Here is an 18,135-nt window from a genome sequence, read left to right on the forward strand (position 1 = left end):
AGTAACTGAATCTTTAAAACTGTTTTCAATTAAACGTAGCTTTCTATTTTAACTTCCGAATTTTCAACGTCAAAGTTTTGTATCGTGTTGCCATCTCAAATGCTATGATCGACCAATAGATTTTTTTTTAAATTAATCAGTTTCATTTCGAATTGTATAGCATCTATAATAATCATTTTTGTATTCAATTTCATTTCAACTATACTATAAAACTGCTAAAGAGCCGGAACATTTTATACAATCATGTTTAGTGTTTTTCAGTTTTAAAGGCATCTGTTGGATATTTTTCATTTACAAACTGACACAAATTTGCACAACACACACACGCACGCACACACACAAGTGTGTGTGTGTTGTGTTTGATTTCTTGATTTTTATCAAACGCGAACGCGTTTTTCAAAGTGTGGCTTGCACTCAGAGCTGTTTAAATCCTACTAGGTTTTTTAATTTTTTTAAGTTTTTTAGGTTTTTATAAGCTATTTGAAGGCTTATAGGTTTTTTTTAGATTTTATAAAGGGATCAAAAAAATTTGCATTTCCTGGTTTACAATACTTAATTGAAAAATTTATTTTGCTATTTTAACAAAATTAATGATAAAAAAGTACATTTTAAAAATTTATTAAACAAAATTCTTCTAAAAAAATTGTCAAATTTTAATTATCGATATCTCGCTAGGTTGATTGAAATCACATTTCTAAATTTGAAATAAAATATTAAAAAAGAAAATCGTTCTGTAAAAGGCTATCATTATCAAACTTTCATATTTCCATATTAATCGAAATTGAATAAATAAAAATTATTTATAAAATTTGGTTTTTCAAATTTTTTAAAAAACCTAAAATTTCAACATTTTTAATTATTTGGGCTTTTAAAAAAGAAACGTAAAAAACCCAGATTTTTAAGAATTGATTTTACAGCACTGTATATTTATTGATGGCAGGCCAATGAAACTTAGCGCCGCTTAGTTACTTGATCTGAAATAATTGAATTATAGTGTAAATGCAAATAAGACTTCATAATGTGGAATGTATGAGCGTTTGAACCACTGAATGAAAACAAATTATGTTACAAAAATCACTTATTGACCGTCTTTTAAAATTATTATCCATCTTTCATTTGCAACGCTCAGTATTCTTTTTTGTCCTTTTTACATAACCTTTGTTTTCTTAAAACTATTTACGGTTGTTTACATTATTTTATTTGTAAAATTAATGTTTCTAGTCTTTTTTCTTTGATGTTTGTGTATGTTGGTTGTTGTATTGTTGTAATGTATATATATATATATATATATATATATATATATATATATATATATATATATATATATATATTGTGGTCGTTAAGTTTCAGACTTTTCTTTATAATTCATCGTTAATAGGTTAATATTTGAAATCATCGTTCGTTCTTAACAGTTTTTAAATGTTATTATTTATTTTCAATTAAGTCCAAAATTTTATGATCTCAATTTTTAGTTAATTATTTTCTTCCATTTGAAAGGTTGTCTTCATCATATATGAATTGCTTAGGTTGTAAATTATCGTAAGAATTTATTGTTACATCGTTCCTGTATCAAACGTTTTTTCAGGAAAAGGCATTTTTTTAATTTGTTCATAAATTTTTCTACTAAATTAGTTTAATTAAATTGAACATTTTTTTATAACATGTAAAAAACAAATATATTTATATTTTTTATAGACTTCAAAAGAATTCAAATAAAGTTTATTATCCTCGACAACATGTGTATGTATGACGGTACGTTTGCTAGGACGACAGATTTGTGCGATTGTAAGGTTTCAAAACATTTGTTGGTTAATTTAATTGAAAAATTATATTTTCAAGTATTAAGTTTCAACTGATCCTCGCAAAAGCTGTTATGTTCACAATAAATCATTTGTTAAATTTAACGTTGGCCGGTTTTAAAGACTATTAGACATCAGAAGGTTATAATGCATGCAACACCACTTCGTTGAATCACCAGAACGAAGGAATTGTCACTCACGCCGTTTTATTATTCAAGAGTTTCCAGCGTTTTACCTGTAGGCACTGACTGCTGGCTGTCTGTCTTGTTACAATTGTGCGTCTTTATAAGTCAAATAGTAATAATTAATATGACATATTAAATACGAGTCGTCATTTGCCCAACTAAATGTCTCCTAGCGTGCTATGCTTGTTTGTTCTTCTGAAGTGTATGTAAGTGACGACGAAACGAAACAGCTCTACCTCTAGGAAGGAGTCAATGTCTCAAACCAATGAAGAGTCCGTGGCATGCTGAGGTTACATAGAAAAAAAAATGTTGAGATATAACTATTTGAAATTGGATTTGCGTCTAAATTTTGTAATCATATCTAGGCAATGTGATTTTAAAGATAAAGATGAAGAATGAAAAATATATGTACCTAATATTTTGAAATGTTTCATCAAATAAATATAAACAATAAAAGCTTGAAATTTTGTATTTTTTAGCTGGTTGGCTCAACATTTCATTGTTAAGGCATGCATTTCCTAACGATATTGGAAAATTCAACCTATCTAATAGTAAAAAAATCACGCAGCCAAAGATATACACACAAACACACACTTATATGCATGCATACATAACACACATATTTAGCATTATAGATTATTGTATAGGTATATCACACAACACACACACACATACATAAACACACACTTTTGACATTATAGATTACTGTATATATAGATACACATATAAATCATATTAGTGTAGGCTTGACATATTGAAACGTCCGCGCGTGTATCAAACCAAAACCAACCAGAGTAAAAATGAGGATCGAGCAAGCAGAAATGCACTCCCTATATTCTGTCGAGTCAATGAATTTTATGATTCGAATTACAAAAATGTTCTTGAAATTAGGTAAATGTTGAATCGACCATATATATAGAATAATTGGTTTATATGACTGACTGTAATGATTGAGGTGCGTTTGATGATAAACTATGGCATAAAGCGCATCACATTTTATTCATCTTTTATAAAATTTAAGTTTCCTTTTAAAACGTTTCGTCTTAATTTTTTGCTGCTGTTGTTGTAATGTAGTTTATTTGTTGTTTATTAAATATTAACTGCTGCTAAAATTAGAAATCGAGTTTACCGATTTTATCTTTAAATTTGTAAATCTCTACTCCACTAGGAAATGGCCGGCAAAACGTACAAAACCGGAAAATTGGAATCGGACATTGATAGATTGAGAGCAGAAGGCAACTGGCCTCGGCTGCTGGACATGTCCAAACAGATCGCCACCAAGGCACCTGCATATGGTTAGTGAACAGTTAGTTAGTTAGTTAGTTAATGCAGACAGTCACAGTCAGTGGTTTGCTATGTAATTTTTTAATCATTTTTTTATTTTAAAAATTAAGTACATTTTTAAGTTTTAAGAACATGTTTTTTAAAATTTATTTTTATATGTTTTTTATTGAACATTGCAGTTTAGTTTGCATATTACATTCTTGTATATAAATAAACAATATTTTAAATTTAAATTATGCTCAATTTTTTCAAATCAGAAACACTGAGCAAGTATCTACAAACAGAATGTAAGGTTGAAAGGTACTTACTAGATAATCCAGTTACATTTGGTAGCAGTTCGAACAACGCAACATCTTCTACAATGAACACAACTGCTACTACTGCTTCGTACCAAGAAGTTCAAAACCTTTTCAAAGAACTTTTAGAATTGAAAGCAATGGACTTGAAAGTATTTTGCCTGACATACCTTTTTGTGTAATGTTTCTAACATGTGTTATATTATGTTGTTAATATAATTAAAATTTTTTAAAATAATTTTTTAAAACATTTGTAGCATGCTTCTAAAAAATAAATAAATTTGTTTTAACTGATCAGACCATGTTATGTTTCATATTAAAGTTTACTATTAAATATTTTCTTATTGACAGCCCGACATGAAACATGAAACCTTAATGTTGATGGCAAAACTACATTACTCCTTGAATGAGTTGGACAAAGTGTTGAACATTTATCATGAGATTGGCCTCGATGCATTACAACTTCAGGACATCAGTAGTAGAAAGTTGAAACTCATTGGTGAAGCTTTTTCTCTTAAAGGTGGGTGGCACTCCATTTTTTTTTATTTTCATATTTTTTATTTAGTCATTCAATTATTTCCCCATCATTCCTATGATCTGATGATGCGCTTGTAGGTATATGTCTAGAGAGGCAGTTAACGGCATCCCAGTTAAAAACTGATCAGACGGCACAGAAACCAACAAAAACAGCAACAACTCCACAACTAAGTATGGAAACATCACAACCATCAGAAATAGAAAATGAGATAATTCACTGCTACGAAAAATCAGGCAACATTTCACTTTTCCAGTTGATTGACAGGCAAGAGAGGTGGGGCTCCAAAATGGGAGGAGTCTCAGGAACAGGTGTGGTCCATCCTGTCAGTGATGTTGATAATGTTGGGTTGAGTCCGATGGTCGAGCATGCCATTCAACGATCTCCGCTGCTCTACATCAGGAGAGGGTGTGTTTCTGTTGTTGTGGTATGCTTACCGTGGTCTGCTCTTTTGTTCATGTTATTTTTCAGTTACTTCTTGTTGTTTTGTTTGCCATCTGATGCATCTGTTCTTGATGCAATGTATGCAGTGATTGTTTCATCAATATTCTAAGTGTGATTAACTTTCTATGATATTCCAACAGACATGTCCATTAGAGCCCTGCGAGGTTGGAATTTTCAAAAACCGCAACCGCACAAAACCGCAACATTTGAAACCGCACCGCAACCGCAAGAAATGAAAAACAACATTAATGCTTTTATTGACATTATAAATCACAACTATCTACATCCAAATCACTGTTACTCTTAATAAATAACATTTTGTCAATTTTGTATGGATTTAAACTGGACCGTCTCTTTTGCAATGTATAATTGAGAGATGATCCTATCCTTTCTGACGAAACACTCGAAACTTTTGGACAGCATCAATTTAATCAAAAATTCTTTATCAATTACATCTACCTGTGGATCAACTTCAACATTTTTTACCTCGGACATTTTTATAAAATAATCGATAATTAACCACGCCGTAAATAAAATAACTACTTCTTTCAAAGCAAACAGGAAAAAGAAAATGGTTGCTTCAACGGCTTCCAAAGATATTAAGATTGTAATATATAAAATTATTACAATGATAATGCAATTTTTAAAATGTTATGGACGAACAAAAATATTTAACAAAATTTTTGCGGTCACCGCGGTTTTGATAAAAGGAACCGCGCCGCGGAAAAACCGCATATTTCAAAACCGCAACCGCGTAAAACCGCATGATTTTGCACCACAACCGCAAAAAACCGCGGTTGCGGTGCGGTTTTTGCGGTTTAAATCGCGACAACCGCAAACCGCGCAGGGCTCTAATGTCCATAAAATTGATGTGGATGATAAATTTATCAACCACAATCTCTTTTGTTAAATCATTCTGACTAAAATATTTGACATATTTAGACATCTCATTTTGTTACATAATTGTTACATTTCAAGTTTGTCAACTATTAATGGTTAAGTGTTGAGCCAGTCATTGTATAATTGTTACCTTGATTCTGCATACTATTTTTCCTTTTGCTAGTTCACGTTTTACCTATCTGTACCATGTTATGTTAGATCTAATAATTTGATTTGATGTTTGTGGTTTTACTTGATCATATTTTATTTTATTCCTTTCACAACCTTCATACATGGCTGCAGTGAACTTGACAAGGGCATCAACAGATTTCGAGATTTGTTGAGGGTCGTTGAGGTGAAGGCCACTCAGGGAATGAGACAGGTAGAGGATGGATGGATGGAGAAATGAATGAGTGGATGAATACCAATAAAAATGAGTGGATGAGTGGATGATCTACCAATAATAATTTTCCTGTGGTGACTACCATAAACATTGGATGAAAGATGAAAGAAAGTTTTAAGAATTGATCATACATTACTAAATGCATATTTATCCTATCATTTCTTATCACATTTTTAAACTACACAGCCGAAACCTACAACTACAAGCAACAATTACCCCAACTGATTCAATTGATCAAATTGCACGGTTGTGCAGCGCCCCATGTATGGTGTCAGAGTCGCCCAGTTAATTACAAAATGCTGATTAAATTGATACAAACAAATTGAATTAAATTGATCGCTATGGTCAGTATGATAGGAATTGAATAGAAATTGATTTGATTGAGGCAGACTCTTGCAAGGCAGTTGGCGGAGGTGTTGATGAGAGGTGTGTGTAGGGCGTCGTACACTCCAATACAGTTGCTACAGCAGCAGCAGCAACAACAACAACATGATCCTCACGATTTCAATATTTTGAAACTTAAGAAGTTTGCCAGTGATAAGTAGGTTGCTGCTGTTTGTTTCTCTGTGTAGTATGTATGCTAAAGATTATTGGAATGTTTGTTCCATTTGTAAGTGTTTCAACGCATTAGGATAGCGATTTATTGAATTTTAAAAAGCAACAGTTTTAAAGGTAATGCAAGTTTCGTTGTTTCGCGTGTTATTATTTTGTAATCAAAATGAAGTAAAATTGATTCTTAAATCATTGTTTTAAATATTAAATTTGTGAAGGTTGTTCATCCCAAAAGACGAAAACGAAGAAACTTTGCTTCTTCTGCTTATATCAGAATCTATTGCGAGTTTCACTTCTTTGCTGATTCGTTGCTTACTTGTTGAAAATGTTGTGTGAATGTTTTATGAATATTTTTAGGGCAGTGATGGGTATTTGTTTGAGTGATGGATGTGACTGATGATGATTAATTCTGATCGCTGATGATGCCAGGCAACTCGTGAGGTGGTGTTGAACAGGTCTCAAGAGCTGTCCCAGGCTCGCAGCCACACACTGCACAATGCAACATCCGTGTACGACCTGCTGACCATCTGTCTAGCCAGGAAGTCTCAGTATCATCTACTTTCCGAGGTTGCACGGGTTCTTGTAGTAGTTGGATGACTGGTTGGATGGGTGGTTGGTTGGTTGGCCGATTGATTGATTGTGTGGGTGGGTGGGTGGTTGATTGGCTGGTTGATTGAATGGATAATTGATTTGCTGGCCGGTCGGTTGATTGATTAGTTTCTAGGTTGGTTGGCTGTTTATTGGAAGACATTTTCAATCCATTACTTCAGAGTAACCTTAATTATGAAACTGAATCTCTGAAAATTTGTGAAATAAAGTGTTTCATTGTGTTATATAAGTAATTCTATCAACTAGATAATGTCATATATACAATATTGCATATAATAGTTGCAAACGATGTGAATGTGGATTGAACAGATGAATTGAATTTTATCAATTCGTCGAAATTGTAACACAATTTAAAAAATGGAAAAATTAATTTTAATTCAATATTACGGACATTGATCATTATTTAATTACTACAGACATTCGAAAAAGCGATGAAATTTTCATTCAATGAATTCCACATTTGGTTTCAGTTTGTCCTCTCGCTTGTATGCTCGCAGAAAGTTAGCTAACATTCTCATTCCTGATCAAAAAATAATTATTGTCATCTGAAATGAAATTCATTGAAACTTGCATCGTCCCTTCAGTTCAGTCGGGCGTACTTTGTGTTGAAGGAGTGCATGAAACTCTCCCCTGAAAATCCAACCCTGTACATGATGGCAGCCAAACTCTGCTATGAGCATCTCAATCTGGTTTGTGTCTAGGAGAGTTATGGAGGCTGTTATCATCAATCTTTTTACTTTTTGAAAAGAACGTTTCTAATGTTTAAGGTTGATGATGGTATTAAACATTCCGAAGAAGTCATCAGGATATGTTCTTCATCATCGTCGTCATCTTCTTCCACTGCATCACACTCCAACAATCCAGTACAAAAGGTAACTAACTTAACTATTGTTAATATCTTTCTCATCTTTTGTAAAAGCATTATATTAACACATGTTCTATAATCTAATCCTCGATACACTACACATCTGCAATCAAATTCATTTGCAGAATCCAATGTTGGAAACTCAAAAGTCCTTGTTCCATGCAAGAGGTCATCTCTTTCTGGGCATCGGTTGGTTGGTTGGTTGGTTGGTTTGTTGGTTGGTTTGTCAATCGGTTGTTTGGTTTGCTGGCCGATTGTAAGTTAATTAAAGAGTTAATTGATAAACTAATTGGTTCATGAATTTTGTTGACTTAATGGTTAATTTATCAGTTGCTCACTATTATTGCTGATCATTATTTTCTTAATATTCATTTGAACGTGCAAATTTTGGCAGTACAAATTTAGTACCAATTTAATGGCAGTATAAAACATCATGACATGTTGAAACAAACAGGTTACAGCCTAAAGAGAGAAGAACTGAAAATGTTAACCGAGAGGCAGATGTACCAGAAGATGTCTATCGAAGCTTTTAAGATGTCGGTCATTCTGTCTCATTGTTCGATTGTTTGTTGCTTGTTTTCGTGTGTCTGATGGCTTGTTTGGTTATCTCTCTGTCTGTTTCGTGGTCTAATTTTTTACCTGTATACTTGATTTTTTCTCATTCTGGTTGTCTGTCTGGATGTGGTTTTCTTGTTGATGTTTTTAACCATCTAGTTTAATGAGGTTGTTGATGATACTGATGTTTTTTTTTATTTTTGCTGTTTTTAATGTTGTTATTGTTCATGTTGATTTTGGTAACAACTGTCTACTGTTTCTGAATTTATTTTTCAATAATGATCAAATCGGTTGTTTCAATATTTTTATTGACTTGTCCTGTCCTCGTGATCTGGCTCGTGTTTGTTTGGCTGTTGTGTGGTTTGCCATGCGGTCATAATACTGCTCCATGTAAAATTCGCTTCCGCTCATAAACATAAAACATTAAGCCTTAACATTTAACCTTAACAATAAGCATCAAACCTTAACCAACGCGTGAATGAATTTCAACTTTCTGATCTATCTCCGTCCCACTTTCTTCTCATTGCAGGTCCATCTCCATTGATTCATCGGACCATCTGGCATACTTTCATATGGCCTATCAGATGGCCGTGTCCAGGAAGGTAGTAGTCTTCATGATGATGATGACGATGATGATGTGGATGATGATGTGGATGATGATGATGGTGTAGATGATGATGATGATGGTGTAGAGGATGATGATGATGTGGATGATGATGATGGTGTAGATGATGATGATGATGTAGATGATTATGATGGTGTAGACGATGATGATGATGATGGTGTAGATGTTAATATGGCGACGTTAATTGCAACGACAAAACAACCATTTATCAAAAAGTACGTCGTAAGATCGAACCAATGTAATTAAAATCCATTTGTGCTGTTATTTTTCTATTTGAATAAATTATTTTCAAACTAAATTTTAAATTAGAATTTTTGAAAAATCATGATAAAAATATTCATTCATGTAAAATATTTATATGCATAAAAATGAACCATGAAGATAGTGGAATCACTTTCCTACGTGCGGACGGCCCTGCAATTGAGGAGGGACCATCTCCAGTCACTCCATCTACTTGTACTTCTTCTCACTTCACAGAAACAATACGAAGAAGCTTCCAAACTCATTGAAGCTACTCTTGTTGAATATCCTGACGATTTCAGGTTGGTCTGGCTGGTTGACTGGATGGTTAGGTGGGTGGCTAGGTTGGTGGTTTGATGATCGCTTGACTGGTCAGTTGGATGATTTGGTGGTTTGATGATTGATTGACTGGTTAGCTTATAAAACATTTCACCCATCAAACTTGGTTGTTTAATCCAATCTACTGTTCTGGCTGGGTGATTCATTCACTTTTCATTTGATAAGATTGGCATTTGACTTTTATTTGGGTTGGATTGGCCAGGATTGACATAAATTTAATTTCTGCAAATTTGTTTGTTACTTCATTACTTGCTTTATTCATTGAAGTAATTCACTTTTGATAAAAAATTAAATTTAACCTATCGTAACTTCAGTTTACTTTTCACAAAATGCAAACTGGATGTGGAACTCGGTCTGGCTGAGGTGGCCCTACAAACATGCAGGCACATGCTTCAACTCTGGAAATCCATGTTTGAGTGCATCATACTGGATACTGCGTCAGTAGTTACTGATGGCGATGATGCAATGATGTCACCTGATGATGTGATGATGATGATGAGGAGGATGAGACGGTGATTGTGATGGTGCTAATCACGGTATTAATCACCATTATGATGGTGCTGATGTGAGTAAAGCTGATGATGTTGATGCTGTAGAATATAATGGCTCTAACGAATTGGCGTGAATATGCAGGGATGATCGGGTGGGGGGAGGAGGAGGAGGAACAGGGTTGCTGGAGCGCATCACCAACGATCACCAATCCCTCCTGCACTTGCAATATTGTGAGGTTGCCGATCGAGATTCCGGTCAGTTTGAGTTGTTGGTGTTGTGATTTTTCACGTCATCTCCATTCATTCACCATTGCTGGCATGGTTGTATTTGGGCTTGTCTCAAACAAACGAACAACAAGCAAGCAAACAACAAACTACAAACAAACAACAAATAAACAAACAACTGCCACAATACTAAACGACAAACAGGGTCGACAAGAGCAGAATCAGTTGCAGCATCCAGGTTGGAGCAAAACTTGTGGGAGGTCGCTTCATCCCTTGGAAGCAACCTTCAGCCAAGGTAGGTACCTTGGTGGGGGATAATAATGATGGTGAGGAGGAGGAAGAAAAGATGATGATGGTGGTGATGATGAAAATGAATAGAACGAATCGCGTTGTGATGAAGATTTTATGTGTGTCTATGACAATCATGATAATTGTCATTAAGGTATTTAGTGTTGTTATTTCAAATGTTCAATAAGAAAATTCTGCGTGTAAAAATTTTTTTATGTTCTCTAATTTACGGTGCTATGTCCTGATGCTATTTCTTGTTAACGATTTGTTCATTCAAAATGCTTGAAAAACATAATCAAACACAAAAGCAACCAATCATGCAACCTACAAGCAGTGAACAGACATACGAGCAATCACATAACCAGCAAAAAACTTAATACTGATCGACCATCAGCAATAAACGAAACATTCAACGAATGACCACAACTGCCAATCAAACACTGAACAACCACTGCCACACAGATCTGTGGTACCTTCAGGTCCCCAGCAAGCCATTCTCTTGCAGGCACAAATCTGGTTGCTGCTTGGTGAGTTCACGATTGAATGAAGAATTGAGTGATGTGTGATTAAGTGAAGGAATGTTTATGGAATGAAAGAATGATTGGACGATCGATTGATTGATTAACTGAAGTTCTAATGTTTTAAATCGCAAGCTCTGCTTGCGATTTATTGGTATTTTTTAGATCTATTTTTTGGTGCTTATGCAATGTTCAGGTTTCCCAATTTGTGATGTATTTTTAGAAGCTGGATTGGATAGGTTTATTTTTAACATCGTTTTTGTCGATATGTACATTAAATTAACCTCATTTGAAGTTTTATTTACAGATATCAATCAATCAATCAAAAAATCATGCATACGTGCCACATTATGACATTTACATACATGCCTATGTACATGCGTACTTACAAACATGCTGCCAACACCAACTTCAAACAAACTGCCCAACCAGCTGAATTGTACTTGAAGCTGAAGAAGTTGGATTCAGCGCAGGCGTGCATACAAGAAGCGGGAACTCTCTGTCCCATGTCTCATGTTGTCTCCTACATGGTTTGTGGTTGGGCTACTGTGTCGTCTCGATTGCTTTTGTTCGTTAGTTGGTTTGCGTGTGAAATTGATTGATTGGCTGGTTGATTGATTGGTTTATTAATCGATTGATTCATCGGTTGATTCATCGATTGGTTGATTTATTAACCGATTGATTCATCGATTGATTGATTGGTTGATTGATTAATTTATTCGTGATCCATTCGATATCATTCATTTGTTCGTTGCATGGTTTATAGAGAGGCAGGTATTTGGAGTCGAAGGGTATGCTGAATGAAGCGAGGAAGGTCTACGAGAATGCCATCTCCATCAATCCGTCTCACGTCAGGAGCATGCTCAGATTGGTTCGTTCGAACTATTTTCTGTCGTTTTCTTCCGTCCTTCCGGTTTCATTTTCCTCCTTGTTTCGTGTTCGTCATGAAAGCTGTCCTCGCGAATGTTTCCATCTTTGAACTATTCTATTTAGGAACAATTTTATTGCTGGCTTTGCCATGAATATTGTTGATGTTCATTTTAGTGTTGCTATTATTCAGACATGGGCAAGAGGCTTAATATCACTAATAATATCGTCATTTTCGTTCTTAATGGGGGCATAAACATCATTATATTCATCTTTATCATCATTTGTTATTATCACCATCATTTAATCACCATAATCTCAGTTGTCATCACCATCACGAACAACAACAACGCAATCATCGTCGTCATCATTTCCACCAGGGCATCGTGCTACATCGCTTGGGCAACGACAGACTTGCCGAGACGACTTTGAGGAATGCGGTCAGTTCTGATCCTACGTCCAGTATGGCTTGGTAAGTTGGACGGTCGGTCGATTGGTTGGTCGGTCGGTCGGTCGGTCAGTTGGTTGGTTGGTCGGTCGGCATGGTTGGCTCGATGTCTTGCAAAATATACACAAAATATAACTTAGATATAAATAAGTTACCGATGTTCAGTCTGGAAATTGGTGTATTCAGTGTTACGATATTGATGTGGTTGAATAAGAAGTTCGCTCGATTCAATCAATTTTATTTTACTAAATAAAAAGTATTTTCAGTCAATCAACTACTAAACTAACACCTACTAATATTATCGAAACAATTCAACACTGATTAATTTAATCGCATTTTGATTAACTAGGATCATTTTAATGACTAGCGTTTGTGTAAGGTTAATCAGAATCACATGCACTTTGCAATCACGTGCTCTTTTTGATCACATACTATTTTCAATTACATTCTCATTTTGTCACATGCTCATTTTAATCGTTTGTTTATTTCAATTCCAAACAGGCGAACCCTCGGACAGGTCTTGGAATCTTTGGGGGATTCGAAAGTTGCATCCGAATGTTTAGTGACCTCGCTTGACCTCGAAGCTACCGACCCAATCCTTCCATTCTCAATTGTTCAAAGAACATGTTCCTAATTCTTTTGGATCAAAATTTCGACACTGCTATTTGTATTTATTTGTATTCATAGATGTTCAATATTTGTAAAATATTTGCTGGCTGCAGTTTTATTTTATTTTATTTTTCTTTCTGAAAATGTGTCTAGGTCAATGATTTTTTTCACATTTAGACATTTTCATTTATCTTAAAGATTTTAAATATTGTTTAAAGCAATTAAAGGTTTGTGTAACGATTGTGTTTGCTAGTAAACAGCAGTAATTGAATAAGAAATATTAATTGTTTCTGTGCCTGGTAAATGATATCAATCGATTTGCAAACAATAACTCTCAGTCGGTGAAATTGGTAGGTAGATAATTATTTCATTTGGTGTCCTGATTAGAATAATGCAATATGAGCGCTCATTTCACGGTATCGGAATTATTTAAAACAATCAGATCGTTCAGATAGGCTCTTCTTGGCTCTTCCTTTTCATGTGCAGCGTGTCGTCGTGCGAATGCGTGAGTCTTCAAATGTTTGAATACGTACATACGCGTATTTATGTGTCAATCAATCAATCTTCGTTTAGTGTCCAGAGACCAAGTTCCTCCGAGGTAGGACGTTTAACCACAAATGTAGAAATCTGCACATACAAGCATGAAGAAACCACAAGTTCAATTAGTTGTTTTTTATTTCAATAATGCAGGATGCACTAGCGTTCGAATAACCATTGTATCTACTTCCTTACTGCGTGCACAACAAATTTTAGTACAGATACTACGGAACACTAACGTATTTCACATAAAGAGGCATTTGCATTAGGTGCACAGACATACGAATGAATGTTGGATTATTATTATTTATCATCAAATGCAAGAATTGCAACGTACGAGTATAGACGGTGAGGATCCACGATACACGAACACTGGACAGGCATTCAACACTTATTTATAAATATGCTGAAATAAATTCATGCATGCAAGTTTTGATGATATTCCTGTTATGCGACAATTATAAGTTCGAAATATTTTCCAACATTAACATAAACACATAAAATAACTGATATACAGGGCAAAGTCGAGCTCGTACACACACTTGCATACCTGCCAGTACACATATACTGAAATGAAACATAACAAGCATACAAACAAACATGCATACAAAAAAACATACATGCATGTGTGTACTGCACAGCACAGACAAACACATACATATTCAGATATAGATTTGAATGAGCGTTTGAGCATAGGCTCACATAGCCGTCCCCCGGCACTTGAAAGTTAGAAACATAAACACATACCTGTAAATGTATACACCCCTCTTAATGCATTATTCATTCTTGCTTGTAGTTATGTTATATTGATAAAATTGGAGAGGTGAATCAAAGATGAGTACACATGTATGTGGAATGTAGACCATTACGAAAACAAGAAACTAATTTGTAAATCGGAAAACTTGAAAAAGAAAAGAAACAACCTGGTAAATTCGATCGAGTTCAACAAAGTATGTATTCGAGATACAAATGTTTATACAAAAACAAAATTGATACAAATTTTGCAGATAACTTTTCATGTACAGAAACACTAACCAGCAATCAAGTCAACTAACCAACCGGCCGCCAATCAACCAATCAACATTCACACAAACTTTAGAAACTCCGTTTTACTTGGTCACACGCTGTTCTTACAAACGACTGAGCAGAATTTAAATTGTATCGAAGAAATATGTACTCAGCAGTGCATCTAAAAAGATCTGCGTTCGGTTACTGCTGGTTCGCATAGTTTTCAATATTTTAATTGATTCTTGCATTTGTCCTCAATGTTTTAATTGATTTGGATCGATCAGTGAGTAATTGAATATTTTTAGGTTGCTGTTTGATGAGAGTGTTTTAAGATGTTAATAAAAAGTAAACGTTGATATATTAATTAATATTATTAAAAAAGTGTTGTGAGAATTATCCTATGTAAGGCATGCAGTGGCAATGTAGGGGACCAGTGCCCCTCCCCCGTTGTGAATGTTATTTGTGTTAAAAGTAAGTAGAAGTCTTTGTTTAAACTGTAAAAAGTAGTGTTTTTGAAGAAACCAAAAAAATGGTAAATAAAATCTTAACCACATTACTATAAAAGTTGGCCTCCCCTGTGAAAACGTTGGTCAAAATTGAAACATTTTGCCAAAATCATAAACTTGTACTAGAAAATTTCACCCTCCCGGTCTTCAACGAAATCGAAATCAAAATTTGGAAATTCCCTTTCCCGCTCGTTAAATATTTTTGTTGAAAATCTTAGCCCCCGTCTAGATCCGCCGGACTAAAGGCATAAGTGGCAATGGTCTAAGTAGATGGATTTGTTGATATCATTCATTGCTAAGAATGAAATTAGTAAAGGTTTTTGAGGATTTGTTTAATAATCTCCAATGTCATAATCACCATATCTTCATTATCGAAATCACTACTAGTAAAAAATGCAAAAAAAAGACAGCAAAGACCCCGAAACTATCAACAAAAACAAACATCGTGAATGTTATTCAATCGGCACGTAGATATTGTGAGAAAATATACCAACTGCTTTCAAATTGAATTCCTATGAACCAACCATCTTTCAAATGCGTCTGTTACTTCGTCATCATCGTCATCGCACGTATTAAAATATTCGTTATCATCAGCTTTATCGTCGTACACACGTATTCATACTGAATCAAGTAAAAATTGTATCATCTCTATTATCGCTAATGTCATAGATTAGCGATAATAGATAATTGTAATAGATAAAAACTTATAGCAAATGAAATGTTGCAAAATGAAAAAAAGTGCTAGAACAGGTAAGAGACGAAAAAGAGTTGACTAGCAAGACAGCGTAGTGACAACCTGCTGAAGAGAATTTAACAGAAGAAAGGTAGTTGCACTAAGAATAATTTTATCGCATACATTCATTTGTTTGATCCCTTGCATATATATGAATTTATGTGTGTATATATAAGTTCATAAAAATACTCATAATATATATATATATATATATATATATAAATGTTTATTAAACTAAACGTTCATTTTATTTTAATAAACTAAACGTTCACCAAAAAACTTTAGTGAGAAAAATCGAAAAAACGAACTACAAACATATTAACGCCAAACATTCGGTAGAATTTATAGAATATTGTAATATATATATATATATATATATATATATATATATATATATATATATATATATATATATATATATGTATATATATATATATATACATGCAATTTTGCATTTTGATAATAAATTCTCAGATTTACTCTATCGTCTGTATTTCAATAATAACAACAGCAAACAAGCGAGAATATAATTTTCTACTACAGAAACCACATGTCACCTGCATTTAAATCACCTGGAAAACGTTACATCAAAACGATCCAATCACAAAAGATATTAGTAAACAAAACTAGTTTAATATACGGTAACAAGAACCACAGCCATCTAAGAATTGCTGAAGCGATTTTCACTGACCAAAGAAAACTGCAAATCAAAAAGCAGCAAAGAATAGCAACATCGTTACCGACCAGAAAAATATTATCGAAAGACTTTTACAAGCAAAGAGAGTGAGCAGAACAAAGATATAATAAACGGACAGGACAAAGCAGAATAAAAGCACTTTGCACATCCAGAGAATTATAAAACCTTGAAATATATAATATATCCCTATATTAGCGCTGATGATGAATAAAATCGAAATATGGCCTATATGCTTCACCATGAACACCAATTATCTTCTTATTAATTCTAATAAATTTGGTAATAATTATAAAATTATTGTTAGAAATGTTGAGACAATCGTAAACTTTCAAAGGCTAAAAATTTGGTAAATAGATTTGATATATATATATATATATATATATATATATATAACATTTATATGTAAATATATATATATATATATATATATATTACATTTATATGTAAATATATATGTGTGTATAAGTTTATAAAGATGTGCGTAATAAGAAAATAAGTTCACAGGCATTCATATGTGTATAGAAGACTGAGATGCACACACTTGCATAGAGAGACGAAACATGCACCTCAGTTTTGCACGTAACACAACAAACAAACGAGCCAATAGTTGAATTGAATTTGTACGCGTGTGTGTGTTTGTGTGTGTGTGTGTGTGCGAGCAGATTGTTTATAAGAGAATAAAAGAATCTGAATATTGCTGAACTGCATTTAAGGATATACGCACGACAAATTCGGATATTTGCTTGTTTGTTCACTGCCTCAGCCCATACAATACAATTCAATACAATAAACGTTTGTTTGGCTCGTATTTCATGTTTATTTACTGGTCGAACAACGATTTGTGTCTGCTCATTTATTTATTCATTCCGTTGTTTTTATATTCAATCATAAATATTTGATACAACATTTAATTTGGATAAATCAGTGAAGGTGGTGTAAATTTATTTGTTTGATATAATTTCTTTATTTCAAAATGATTGGCTTTTCAAGTTTTGCATTGTGAATATAAGTAGGTGTTTAATTACTATGTAAATCAGATTCCTGTTTGTGCATGTTTGTTTATGTGTGTAGTAGCGTAATGGGAATTATTTGATGGCATTAAATAACTGTTAGCCTTATGTTGTTTAATATACTGTGTATTTTCAAGTCAGTTGACTATGAAATTACCTACTGAACGTCTGTATAAAATAATAATGATGAATGTTTACTCGATTATTAATTATTTATAAATCACATTGTTTACTTACAATTTTTTATCTTTTCGAATAATAAACATATTATTTTTAACGTAGATTATTTTTTAATTTAATTTAATTTAGGATCCTAAAAAATGGAATCAGATCATGTTTATTCGTCCTGATAGTTGCTGAAATAATTCACGAACATCCATCTACATTCCGTTTTCCAATCAGCTAACTATTTTAAATTTTTGTGAAATTTTTATATGAGATATTTCAAAATTTTCAAATCCTCAACTAACAATTCCTATAATTTTTGAACTTTTGAAACATTCCATTCTCTCTGCAACCTACCACATTGAAAAACCAACAACAGAATCAACAACTTCGCTTCCATCATCAATTTCAAGACAAACAGCA

General features: G+C 33.5%; 1 protein-coding gene across 1 annotated transcript; it reads left to right on the forward strand.

The window, feature by feature from the left end:
• Positions 1-3,155: 3,155 nt before the first annotated feature.
• Positions 3,156-13,372, forward strand: HELRODRAFT_107437 (hypothetical protein; the record flags this gene model as incomplete). The annotated part of the gene is made up of 24 exons (XM_009027223.1): positions 3,156-3,279; positions 3,526-3,665; positions 3,916-4,084; positions 4,180-4,213; positions 4,274-4,507; positions 5,726-5,804; positions 6,215-6,366; positions 6,596-6,659; positions 6,807-6,944; positions 7,403-7,486; positions 7,571-7,675; positions 7,754-7,858; positions 7,977-8,040; positions 8,306-8,387; positions 8,936-9,008; positions 9,413-9,573; positions 9,925-10,047; positions 10,244-10,356; positions 10,531-10,621; positions 11,077-11,141; positions 11,565-11,662; positions 11,899-12,003; positions 12,380-12,471; positions 12,949-13,372. The coding sequence occupies 24 exons, from the start codon at positions 3,156-3,158 to the stop codon at positions 13,079-13,081; spliced, it is 2,628 nt and encodes an 875-aa protein (XP_009025471.1). The 3' UTR covers positions 13,082-13,372.
• Between the last annotated feature and the right edge of the window lie 4,763 nt (positions 13,373-18,135).

The sequence above is a fragment of the Helobdella robusta genome (genome assembly GCF_000326865.2).
Source record: "Helobdella robusta unplaced genomic scaffold HELROscaffold_5, whole genome shotgun sequence".
NCBI classification, from domain to species: Eukaryota; Metazoa; Annelida; class Clitellata; order Rhynchobdellida; family Glossiphoniidae; genus Helobdella; species Helobdella robusta.